The following is a 14265-nucleotide window of genomic DNA, read 5'->3' on the forward strand; positions in this document are numbered from 1 at the left end:
GAAGAGGCAATCCAAAATTTCATGTGAAATAATAAAATACCCCGTTGCCGGGGCCAGCCGGCAGCAAACCAGGGTTCGCATATTGGGGTTCCTGAAATAGGGGGCAAGGACTAGGAAGAAAAAGAAGAGAGACAGACACACCGGGTCCGGGATGTCTGCAGTCCAGGTAAAGACTGCCGCGTTTATTTTCCACTCCAGCTTCTTCCCTCCTTGAGACCCAGGGAACTTCCAGGTGTTACATTCATATGGTAAATCTCAGGTCATTTAAACAGAATAAGGCCAGAAAACAATAAGACAATAAAGCCATTGTCTGATGCAAATCAAGGTACAGTTTGATTCCACTCTGGCTCCCAACACCCCGTATAGCAAAAACACTTCTTAGCAGAAAGAACAGTGCTGGAGGAATTTCAATACCAAACTCTATTACAGAGCTATAATTATCAAAATAGCTTGGTACTGGCACAAGAACAGGCCTGAAGACCAATGGAATAGAACTGAGGACCCAGATATTAAACCACAGACCTATGGCCACCTAATCTTTGACAAGGGAGCCAAAAAACTAGAATGGAAGAAAGATAGCCTCTTCAACAAGTGGTGCTGGCAGAACTGGTTAAGCACTTGCAGAAAACTAAAGTTGGATCCTTCTTTGTCACCCTGCACTAGAATTAACTCCAAATGGATCAAAGACCTGGAGGTAAAAGCCAACACACTGGAAACTTTACAAGAAGGAATAGGAGATACACTAGGCCTCCTTGGCACAGGTAGAAATTTTCTTAATAAGGACCAAGAATCACAACAACTCAGAGAAAGGCTGGATAAGTGGGACTGCATTAAACTGCAGAGCTTTTGTATGGCAAAGGACAAAGCTAGTAAATTAATTAGGAAGCCTACAGAGTGGGAGAAGATCTTCACCAACCATACAAAGGACAAAGGCCTCATATCTAAAATATATCAACAGCTCAAAAAATTGAATCACTCCAAAACTAATCTCCAAAGTATCAACCATCCCATTAAAAGATGGTCCAAAGACTTAAAGAGAGTCTTCTCTGAGGAGGAAACAAAAATGGCCTATAGACACATGAAGAAATGCTCAACATCTCTGGTCATAAAAGAAATGCAAATCAAAACAACTCTAAGATTCCACCTCACTCCAGTTAGAATGGCCAGGATCAGGAAAATGAATGACAACAGATGCTGGAGGGGATGTGGCCAGGAGGGATCACTACTACACTGCTGGTAGGAGTGCAAACTCATTCAACCACTATGGAAAGCAGTATGGCAGTTCCTCAAAAGTCTAAATATAGAACTCCCCTATGACCCAGCAATTCCACTACTTGGTATTTATCCAATCATCCACAAACAAGAACATACTAAATGCACTAACACAACAATGTTCATTGCAGCACCATTTACCATAGCAAAGATATGGGACCAACCCAGATGCCCTGCAGTTGATGAGTGGATCAACAAGATGTGGTATTGGTACACAATGTAATTCTATGCTGCTGTCAGAAAGAATGACATTGCCCCATTTGTTAGGAAATGGAAAGACTTAGAAAAGATCATATTAAGTGAAGTAAGCCAGACTCAAAGGAACTTAGGCTCAATTGTTTCCCTCATTTATATCAGTTTCTTTTATCCAGTGCTAGACTGAACTCAATGCCTTGTACTTTTGCTTGGCATCTTCATTCAAAGCTGACACTTTAACAATTGCGCAATGCCTCCACCTCCAGCTTTTTGCCAGTTAAATGGAAATAGACCAGATAAACTTTTCTGCCTATGGTGGTTTTCAACTGACTGCAATTTTCAAACCCCAACTTTCTGAGTACCTAAGATTACAGGAGTGACCCCCTAAGGCCTGACTTAAGAAAACATGCATTTGAAGTCTTAAATTGGATGTGGAGACACATACCTATAATCCAGCAAAAACAGTGATTTTGTGTGTGTGTGTTTTACTCAGTTTTGCTTTTTTGTTTCTTAAGTAATTTCTTGTTATTTTTTTTTTTGCCAGTCCTGGCTTGAACTCAGGCCTTGAGCACTGTCCTTGGACTTTTCTCAAGGTTAGAGCTCTACAATTGAGCCACAGGACCACTTCCGGCTTTTTCTACATATGGGTACAGAGAAATCAAACCCGGGTCTTCTTGAATGCTACGCAAGCACTGTATACTAGGCCAAATTCCCATTTCTTGTTATTTTTTTTTAACAGATTCTCCTTTGGTAACAAGATAGGATTTGCTGACCTTCTGACCCCATTATGTATTGTAATATCTAATCAGGGATCTACAATATATAGTCTTAGATGTCATATATTGAAATTGCCTACACTGATTGTTAAAATACTCTATTCACACATATATCAAATTAGATTAATAAGAGCACAATATATTAATTTTTAATACATAATTCTCAAGCAGATTAACCTGAAAGCCATTAGGGTTACCAGGACAAAAACAGCAGGGAAGAGTCTAAAAATGACTTGAGAAAAACTATGAGTTAAGCAATGTTGATCTTGTATTTGGGAATTGGAATTTCATGATATTTGCGATAAGTGATATTGCAAAGTTTTAAAGAGAGCTGTGTTGATATTGTGCATTCATTTCTTAACCAGATCAATTTGGAAGTAATATAAATGTAGAGGAGAGCTAATCTGTACATTTTGTATGGATTTTTTCCACTGACAAGTAAAAATCTACAAATCATAATAAATTATATGGCTCTACTTTTCTTAAGTACTTAGGAGCATGAACAAACAGTTGCGATCTTTGGGAGAATCAGAAGATGAGAAATAGATTCCATGATGGCCCATGAGTACCTTGACTTTTCACTTGAAGGAATTTTCTGACCCAGAGCAAAAGATAGAAGGGCATTTTCACAAAGTGAAGGATTGAAAACAGAGTTCCAATATTGCAAAATAGTTTTAATTTTTAGTTCAAGAGAACTGAGACAATAAAGCTGTATTCAGAGGGGATTGCAGAAGTGCACATAGGTACCTGACTTAGGCAGAGTAGCTAAAATAAAGCTCTATCAAGACAAAGTACTGGAAGATTAGACAGTTTCCAACAGCAATAACGGATGAAAGCACTGAGTAGTTTGGGGCATTCAGGTAAGGCATTTCAAAGCCATGTATTAAAGGTAAGCACTGGTTCAGAAATGAGGACGACATCCTAGAATAAGAACTATACCAAGAGCCTGGGTTGTAAACAGGGAAGTTTGTACTATCAGAAAAAGGATGAGTTCACAAGGAGAGTGAATGAAGATGAATATGTTTGAAGTAGATATCTGAATGTATGGAAATAGAACAATGAGATCCATAAAAATTAGTTTAGAGGGAGAGTGATAGGGAAAATGAATTAAATACACTGTATTCAATGAAATCACTGTCACAATGAAATTTTTCCCTCTGTATAATTAATATATATATATTAATAAAAAGAAGCATAATATGAGGTTAAATTAGATACTTATTCTATACTTCTTCTAATTTTAAAAATCAAATCAAGGTAATCTAAAACAAGCAGATACAAGAAGAAACAAAACAATAAAAGCAAAACAAATAGACCAAAGAATCAACATAGTGTTCTTTAAAGGACTGCGACAAGATGAATATTTTCAGTAAGAAAATATATGTTCTTAACATGTAATAAATATTAAGGCATATAAAAAGAACCAGGAAAATTTATAAAAGTTATTTAACAGAAATAGTGAGGTAATTCAGCTGAATAAGTAACAGAACTAGTATTGAAAATAAGAACCTAAGTCCAAAAGCATAAGAGTCATGGAGAACAAAGGAAATTGACAGAAAAGAAATAAAAGGAAAATTTTAGTGTAATAGGAATATGCCAAATTGTGATTGTGATGATGATTATTATATGACTATACATTTTCGATAGTTATCAAGGAATAGCTATAATTATAAACTTATCATGCAAATACTTTATTCCAATACACTAAAAGGCTGTTTCAGACCATGAAACACAGAAAAAGTAAAATTATACTTATGGTATTAGAAATCCTAAAAATCTACATAAGCAAAAAATCTGCTATTTTATTACTAATGGGAGCACAGAATGAGTCTAGAGAATACTATTGGTAAAATAAAAATAAATAAAAGTTATACTTCATGAGGCACAATTAATTGAAAAATTTCAGATTTCAGAGTGAGGTCATTTTGAGTTTTTCATTTTGAGTGTCATTACTTTTTGCCAGTCCTGGTGCTTGAGTTCAGTGACTGGGCACTGTCCTTGGGCTCTCTCAAGGCTAGAGCTCCCCTAGTTGAGCCACAGCAGGACTTCCGGCTTTTCCATTTATGTGATACCATGGAATGGAACCTGGATCTTTGTGCATATTAGGCAAACCCTAGGCCAAACTCCGGGCCCCTGAGTGTCATTTTTTTTTTTTTTTGGCCAGTCCTGGGCTTGAGCTCAGGGCCTGAGCACTGTCCTTGGACTTTCTCAAGGCTAGAGCTCTACCACTTGAGCCTCAGCACCACTTCCGGCTTTTTTCTATGTATGTGATACCGAGGAATCGAACCCGGGTCTTCATGCATGCTAGGCAAGCACTTTAACCACTAGGCCAAACTCCCGGCCCCTGAGTGTCATTTTTAAACAAGGAAATATGCATACATAATTATACTGTAAGTATCAAAATATAAAGGTCAAGAAAGATAGGTATAGAATGAGATACTCTTTCGGAATAAAGGAAGTTACAGAAATACAAAACTGAAAATACATGATTTGGATTAGATTCTAGACCTGAAGGAAATGACAAAACAAATCTGAATAAGTTGTATTTTAATGAGTAATTTCACAATGTTGTTAGCAAGGACACATTGATATGAAATGTGCTTTTTTTGCTGTTTGTTTTTTTGCTTGTTTGATTGTTTTCTAGTCTTGGGGCTTGAACTCAGGAACGGGGCACTGATCTTGCACACACTTTTTGCTCAAGACTAACATGCTGCCACTTGAGCAACAGCACCACTTCTGTTCTTTTCTGTGTATGTGATACTGAGGAATTAAATTCAGGACTTCAAACATGCTAGAAGCACTCTACCACTAGGCCACGCTCCCAACCCTAAATGGAATGCATTTTGAATTACATTGAAGTTAAATTTTTTCTTTTAGGAAATAAAAATTGAAGTAGCTAGTGGAAAAAGTTACATGCTATCATTAATCTACTTTCAAGTGGCTCATGAAAAATGAAATATTAATGTGAATAAAGCAAAATCTAAAGCATTAGTGACAACATGTATACTTGAATTCCATGTGATTAGATTTAAAAATAACTAGAAATTAATGGGAGAGAGAACTAGAGTTAACTAGACTCGAAAATTTTATACTTAATGTAAAAGTCAGGAAATAATTCAATTAGATTTAACTGTAATTAGAATGTGTAGTTGCTTTGTATCAGATTATGCTTGAAATATAATGGCAGCTTTCACTATATCTATTGTAAGAAACACAGAGAGTAATTAAATATTCTATTAAGGTCATTTATGAATGATTCACAAGTTGTTTCCTACAAGTCAAAATTCAGTAAAACTTCCTCTGAAAATTTTATAGTACATGTACCTTTCTATAAAATATTTTAAAAAATAGAACAAATAGAGCAAAATTGGAAATACAGTTCTATTAACTAGAGGAGGAAGGAATATATTCTTGAAAGATTTAAGTGATAAATCATTCAGAATCCATTTATGTGCAGGTGTCATGCTAAATCTTGGAAAAAAAAAACACTATTGAAGGAATCTCCCCAACAGTCAGATTCAGAATTTATGGTTCACTCTCTTGCCTGTCCATCACCAGCATCTAATTACATGGAAATGTTTTTACTTTCATTTTCTGCTTTCAAGCAGAAAATTGTGTTTACACTTCTCTTATTTCTTGAAAGTATTTTGAATCATTCTATATAATTAATTAAAATTGAGCAAAATGAAATTCAAATTTCCAGAGGTCAAGTTTAAAGACTCCAGCACACATGTGTGTTCTGAATTTTCCAAAGTATCTGGATAATAAAAAAATCCTGTGCAAAAGGAAAACACAGATATCTGAAAGCAAACTTCTCTCACAAGCAAATTTTGACATGATATTTGTGAATGTATTAGGAAAACCTTAGAAGGAAAGGATAAAGAAAAAGAAAGGTGGAGTTGAGAAAGTAGAATTTGTATTTGATATGAAATTGCAAAAAGAAAACCCAAATGTATTACAATTTCTGCCAGCAGCAAACTTTTTCTTAGAGTTTTTTGGGGGTCTGATTGTTCAGATAAAAGTCTGAACACTGGTTTGCCAATGAAACACAGATGCAAGTGAGAAGAGGAATGTTTGTTGTTAGGAATCCCTTGCCTTTGTCTGAACAAAGATGATCATCCCAGGACGTACCAGGGAGCTTTTAATAAGCAATATAAGGCAAAAATTCTTGACCTCTCTACTCCCAGTCAATTTTTCCGTAGGATTGTGATCTTATCCTTGGCCTCCAGGATCAATTTCATTACTTCCTGCCTATTTAAATCTCAGTAACTACTGAGAGATAGAGCATTTTCAGTGGTGAATGAGCCAGGAGTACTATCATTTGCAAGTACTTATGCTTGAAAGGTTCTCTGAATTTTGAACATTATCATCAAAGCAACCCAGTAAAGAACTTCAAAAGCTATTGGAATTTTAAAAGAAAAAGTGCTAATTTCCAGGGTAGCAAAATAACACAAACAAAAAAAAAAACACTCAATGCTTTAATTAAAGATGGTAAGTGCAAAGATTCATTTTCACAGATGAGAATATTTCTCTATTCAACCAAGTCCTCTCTGTTGCCCATATTAGAAATACACTTAGTTCACAAATAAGGCCTGTGGTTACAGGAAATAAGAGTATTGCTCTTCTTTAAAATTGAACTCTGTTCTTTTCTGTTATGGAGACTTTCCCTCAACGTTTGTATGAAATCAGTGTCCAAACACAAACTGGGGAAAGAGCTGACAACTGAAAGAGGATGTTGATGGACAATGACTCATAAACTCTACTACTTTGGCATTTCTTTCTTCTATTATCTAGCCAATGAAATATACAACAAAATCCCAAGACAGAAAACAAAATGTTCGGATAAAGGAGTCCTCTCAATGTAAAGAACTAATATAAACAACCTGCAGCAGCCTAAGAGAAAAACAGGGTTAAATGGAGCTAACCATAGGGATTAAGCTAACCACTTAAAGCAAATAACAACCACAAACACCTTGACAATTTTTTTCCAATATTCATCAATGGCTTGATGTTTCCAAAGTGGAAAAAACAAACAAACAAGCCAAACACCTCATTGATGGAGGTGATGGTTGAAATCTTAGAGTCCATAGTTACTCTGAAATATAAATTTTGATTCTACATTTAATTAATTTCTCTCTTTCTTTTAACTTGGCAAGTTAACACATCTCTTTAAAAGCCCTCAATTTCTTCAGATTATAAAATGGGTAACATTATATAACCTAGCCGTGTATTGTGTATTTAAAAGAGAATTAAATTGTATAAATGAAGTTGAACCAGACTTGATACATCTATAAAGAATAAAGTCATGCAGTTCCTTGCTTAAAATTGACCAGCTGCTTGATGATTTTATTCTATACTTGAATTTGATCCCCACAAAACCATATAACTTATAGTAATGTCGACAGAATGGATCAATGGATAATAGAATTTAATGGTATTTACAAATTAAGTATGATTTTAGTACCACAATTTTTAGCTTTCTAACTCTATTAACTTCAATCCAAGATTTTAACAAGTTACTTCCCAAATTTGAATCTCAGGTCTCATCAACTTGTAGTCAAATGTTTCTGTTTTGATAAATGTAATTAAATTATTCGAAGTTACAAAGCAATCATTTCAAGAAAAGAAACATATTTTTTTCCTGTTGCTCTAAAATAGGTGAGTATGTCAAATTCACCCCCAATTGAACATCACTTCTGAATTCTTACACCGTAGACTCAATTTATTTTTTAATTTGCCCTTACATTTTTTTATTACCTGCCATGCCATACACTAATTTAACATATCCTAATGAGTTCATAGTGCTTGCTGGGGCATAGAAGAAATTCCTAATTAAAATGAAGTCACTATTATGAATATATTTCTAACAGAAATTTTGTCCTTAATGATTAAAAATTGTAGTTCTCTATCCAAAGGTTACTTTCTTTCTTGTAACATAATGAACTCTTTTTCTTAGCCTTTACTTTTACGCAGAAATGAATGCAGTTTTGTGATCCAATTAAACTTCTCCCTCATGATCTCATCTTTTCAAAAAGATATTTGACATGATCATAGTGAAATCTTACTGCAATGTAGCTGAAAAATAATGCCTTGCAGTGTAAAATATGCAAAGTTTCAAATAGTCCTAATATTAGTTCTTTGGCTGAAATGTATGAAATGTTCAAGAAATGTAGAGTTCAAATGATTGATACATCTTATAGAATTCTTCGTAGCTTTCCTCAAAGACAATAAAAAAGACACATTCACAAAATATGTTGCCAAAATTATTCAGAAATCTTTGTTAATTATCTCACATATCAAATCTTCAAGTATATAATATATATAGTCCTTAGATGTTTTGTATTTTCTCATAAAACAATACATTCATAAAACAATACTCAAAAAACCAGAATCAACTTGAAAGTGCAGAATTATTACTGACTAATGTTTATCTAACCAATGTCATTGCATGTGAAAAAATGATTAGTTTAGACTATGAAGTTTAAGTCATGGAAAAAGAACATGACAACATATCCAAAATCACCTCATAGATTTATTAAGAATTAAAGTTATAAAAAAGTAAGCTTGGCAATAAGCTTGGCATCTTTCTAAATTGTCTTATGGTTAAACATATATTGAAACAAAATAATTTAAATGAAAGTTTTCTAAAAATGGGATGTGAAGAACTATGATGGTTTCCAAAACATATGGAAAGTTAGTTAACAGGCATTGCCAGAGGTGTGACATCTAAAAAAATATAACCAAAAATATATTCACCTCTTCCCATTCCTCAGTAAAATTCTAATGCAGAGCATAGAGAAAAATTGTGGAGTGCCATAAGGAAAATAAGAAGAATTCAAAGATCTATTTTTATTTCTATTTTATCTTGACAATGAAGCTCATGAAGATCATGCAGCTGGAAATCAAATAAAGATGGATGGAAATATGGCTCAACTACAGAGACTGTATAGGCTAGTTCCAGCCAGTTTAATTTGCTTAGCCTCATTTCCTTCAGCTACAAAACAGTTGTAATTCCTACTTCAGAGTATAATAATCAGTTTATAACATATATTTTTGTGCATTTTTCTGTTGCAGACTTTTTGTGAAAACACTTCAGATGCATATTTTGATTCTAGTGTCTAAAATACATAAAACTACATAAACTACATAAACTACATAAAATACATAAAATACATAAAGCAAGAATTCTGCTTAGTAAGCATTAAGTAGTTGTTTTGTCTCCATTTTAAGTACAAATAGTATTACAAATAAATAGAAGTAAAAAGAATATGACAAACATGTCCTTAGTGAATATGTCCTGTTGTAGAGGCCTATAATTGGATAAAGATATCATCTTGTAAGTATTATTATATTGACAAACAACAATTAGAGGTGGCAAAAATATTCAGAAAATAATATTTCATCATCCTATATCTGTCTCCTTTTCTTTCTTTCCTGTTTTCATTTCTTTTTGCCTCCTGTTCATTACTTTAACAGGTTTTTTAAGGTTATGAGTGAAATATAGAGTAAAGAACAGTTCATTTCTGTTCCCTTCCATTCCCACATCAAAGCTGCTACAAATTAGCATAAGAAAGATACTGATAAAGGTAATTTTGTCTGAGGTGTTTAGAACTATAGCGTTCTTCACTATTTTGAAAAAATCTACTCCTTCACTATAGTTTGAAAAAATCATCTACATTGGTAGACAAATGGTGCACTATGTTGTAGATAATCTCTACTAATGAATGTAATTAATGTTTACCAAAAATAGAAATAAAATTTTCACCGAATGAAGAAAAATACACATGAAAAACTGAGTTAATATCATAGATCTTCTACATTTAACTTAAACTTTTAATGTCTTTTTGGAATTTGTGTGTAATTCTCTTAATTTGTGTTCATTTTTAGATAAAGGCTTATGTCAAGAAGTATGACGATGTTCTTTATCATAGGAATATTCTGCACTACATGAGTCATGATTAAGGATGACAATAGATTTAATATTTACTCATCACTTAGGAATTCAAATGTAATTACATAAAATATCATACTTAATCTCTCATCCAAACTTAAAATTTTGGTGGATGAACCAATGAGTATGATAATTCATGTTCTTACCATATTATGTTTTTCCTTGTTACTTTAACACACTACCACATAGACAAATTACTTTAATTTCAGATGGTGTTACCTGCATTGTTGGACTCAGAATATAGCACTGTATTTTTTTTCATTCTCTTGATCAAGATAGACCATACATACCAGTTATTTATTTCTAATTTTTATATCTTCATCTCATTAGTCAATATAAATTCAAGCAAAGAACTTTCAGTGCAAGTTGGATATCTATCTAGGATCAGTTTTCAAACTGCTAAAAATCTATGTATTACCTGAGGATCATGTTAAAAATTACATCAGAAAATATGAAAAATTCTGATTCATTTTTACATGACATAGAAGTATAAGATATATAATTTTAGCAAGTGCTATGGTCTACTTTAACATAAGATGAGAAACTTGCCTTTAGACTTTGAGAACTCCTTCAGTATCACTGTCCTCATTTTCAGCTTGTAGGGCATTTGTATCAATGCCATATCAGGTTACTGGTCATCTCCACAAAAAGACCAACCATTATCCTCAATAATTACTATTTTGATAATCCAATACAGATACATTTGTAAAGATTCTGATTTTTTTACCTCTCTTAGACTTTCTTACCAAGTCCCATCCATTCTTCCATGTCTTTCTATTCATCAATGAATAGATCAAGACACCCATCTCCTTTCCTTCTGTATTTGAAAATCATTGTGGTTTGTCTTACAATTAGCACCTGTGATAGACTGTCTACTTCTGAGTTTATTTATATATTAGAATCTCCATCTCATTAAATTGTCAGTTTTGAACCAAGAAATGCTATATGGAGTCAATCAGATCTTATATATTACATCTCATTATTAACTGAGTGTGTGATATTGATAGCTCACAATATTATTTACCTTATTATCTACCACAATTAATATAAGTGAGCACAGACAAAGATTTAATGAGACCTTACATATGAGATTTCTAGAACAATATCTTCAACATAGCTGGACCTCAAAATCTTAACATTAAGCTCTGTAATGTTGATTTCTACCTCTCACTTTCATTACCTAAAATGTTCACATCTTTTGTTCTTTCTCTAGTGTGTTTATTCAGTCAAGACAAACAGACAGACAGACAGACAGACAGACAGACAGATAGATAGATAGATAGATAGATAGATAGATAGATAGATAGATGGATAGATAGACAGACAGAGATATGTGGGTCTTTGCCCTCTTTTCTGCACATTTTGTATCTTGTCAGTTTGTGCCACTGTCCTAGATCATTTTTCTCTTGTAAACAAACTCCACTAAAAGCCTGAAGCCAACATTACATGTTGCTACAGGACTATTCAGTAGAGAATTCCATTAAGAGTAGCCTTTCTTTATGACAGGAGGAGGGGATCTTGTTAAAATTGGACTTATCCTCCTTGTTTAAAGAGAACAATGTGGTCAATATGTTACCTCAAATTAGGAATAGAAATCTTGTCATTTGTTGCTAACATAATTACAAGAGTGTTCTAATTCTACATAAGATTATAAACAGCAATGATAGCTTACATTCAAAGTCTGTCCCATGGATTCTGCTGGCTCTTAATGAGGAAAGTGTGCAAGACATATTTTAAGAATGTTAGCTATTAAATTTTGAGAACTGTGTGAGCATTGAAAAAACAATTGCCATCTAAGGCTTAGAATATGACTAGTTACATCTAAGGCATTTCAGACAGGTATTTACACATACACAGAGGTGCAGCTGAAAACAAGATGAATAATGGAAATTTATGTAGAATGAGTAATTTTGTGAAACTTACCTAAATACATGCCGTAGTTCTGTTAATTCTTTTTCCTTGATCTGCAGGTCATCCTCTAATCTTTCTATTATAATAATGTAAGATTCACTGACTTTCTTCTTCCATTCATCTCATCTAGCAAAGAAAAACAAATGACATTGATTCAGAGTTGTATTTTGTAAAATGTAGACACAGATAATAACATACAAGCAATCAAAACTGTATTTTTTATTTCAGATTCTACAATACTTAATTTAAATTACTGATTGTGGGTTTAAATACAGATGTTTACATTTAAAATGCAATCATATTGAATTGTAGTAATTAAGAACCCATTTGACATTGTAAAATATATTTACATAGAAGAATGTATTTGACTTATTTCATTTGATTTTATTGTATTTTAATTATAGCAATCTCTAATTGCTAGACAGTGTTTTAGGTTGTAAATGCTAGATACTTAAGGTACAATTGTAAAAATGATACAATTCTAAAATCCCTATATTCAGCAGTACTCCAAGTGTTTCTATAGCTAGTACCAAGGAATTAAAATAATATTTTATATGACATAGTCTACGTTGCAAAAATAGTTCAGAGAAAATGGGTCTAGATATACAGTAATATTAATTAAGCTACATACACAAATCAATATGTATATACATTTCAGTGAATTATTAGTTATTTTAACTACTAATGAAGCAAGTACGTTTAAGGAATTAAGAAAAATTACCAGTGCAATTTTGGGTTGGTCTAGATTTGTAATTTTCCATTTGTTTGTAGATTTTTTCCTTTCCTCTAATGCAGTTCCTCAGTTTACAAGATTCCAAATGCAAGTACTGTAACAGACCAGTTGAAAAATACTTTGACAGTCTGGCTAATAAGTTAACTACAAATGGAATGTCATACAACAATAACAATGTTAGTGTCTGCTTTCAAGGGTGAGGGTGTAAAGGAACCTCAGTGTGTTTTAAAGAGCTACATAAAAAATAAGTAGCAAATGTTTCAATAAAATTATCTACCTTCATCAATTGATTGCATACCCATGGGTCTTTGTTTAATATAATCAATGTGGAGATATCCAAGTTTCACTAAAAGCTGTTGAAATTATATTTATCTACTTTCAGGAACTTTGCTCCCTCAGCTAAAATAATAGCCTTTGTAAAAAACTGAGTGCTTCTAGAACTTGTGTATATAAATATATAACTAAATTTAAATAAAATAGTGGATATACATTTTTACCTGTGTAAGAGCTACAAAACTATTATTTATAGCAAGAAATTCCTAACTTATAATATGATTATTCTAGGTGGCTATTATGATCTTAAGAATCATAAACAAGAATCTAAATACTGGAATTTATGAATGCCAACTTAGAAAACAATAAAACAAAATAGTAAGGATCAACAAGATTGAATTTTTCCATATTCCAGACAGTAGGCAGAGCTTTATATCACTTTTCCATTATTATCTCGTTCCCTGTCACTTAACATAAGTAAACATAGCATATAATGTATAATAAATGACAAAAAGAAACAAACACATTATTAGATACTTAACTGCATATTCCATCTAAATATTCTATATTATTCCTAGGAGGTATAGATTTCAATCTTGAAATTTGATATTCACTGCCAGAAAATATACCTTTAATATAAACAAGTATGGATTTTGTGTTTACTACAGTTTTTTTGTTTTGTTTTTCTTTTTGCTAGTCCTGGGGCTTGAACTCAGGTCCTGGCACTACTTTCAGCTTTTTTCTGTGAATGTGGTACTGTGGAATCGAACCCAGGACTTGATGCATACTAGATAAGCACTCTTCCACTAGTCAGCATTCCAGACCTTTCTATTTATTTTTATTTTATCGGGTTGTGGTGCTAAAGTTAGAACTCAGGGCCTCATGTTTGGTATGTAGGTGATCTACCATTTGAGGATACCTCCTACTAATCCTTTTTTTTGTTTGCTTATATGTTTGCTGCATAAAATAATGACTAGGCCAAGTATACCTGCAGTACTCACGATAGTCCTTTACACTTACTGATGTAAGAGATGCACAGCACTTTTTCCATCTAGGTGTAGGAACAGCGTTGTAAGAACAGCTAAATTAGCTTTCTTGAGTATTATTATTTCAGATATTCTACCAGTGACAGTATGTATGTATTATGTGAAGAT

General features: G+C 33.0%; 1 protein-coding gene across 1 annotated transcript in view; it reads right to left on the reverse strand.

Annotated features, from left to right (window-relative positions):
* The window catches only part of Tnni3k (TNNI3 interacting kinase), a 262734-nt gene that overhangs the window by 225018 nt on the left and 23451 nt on the right, over window positions 1-14265 (reverse strand). Inside the window, 2 exon segments of the mRNA XM_090333972.1 lie at window positions 9712-9796; window positions 12118-12226. Coding sequence (XP_090190098.1) covers window positions 9712-9796; window positions 12118-12226 — 194 coding nt within the window.

Source organism: Megascapheus bottae, chromosome 6 (genome assembly GCF_031878675.1).
Source record: "Megascapheus bottae isolate mThoBot1 chromosome 6, mThoBot2.hap1, whole genome shotgun sequence".
NCBI classification, from domain to species: Eukaryota; Metazoa; Chordata; class Mammalia; order Rodentia; family Geomyidae; genus Megascapheus; species Megascapheus bottae.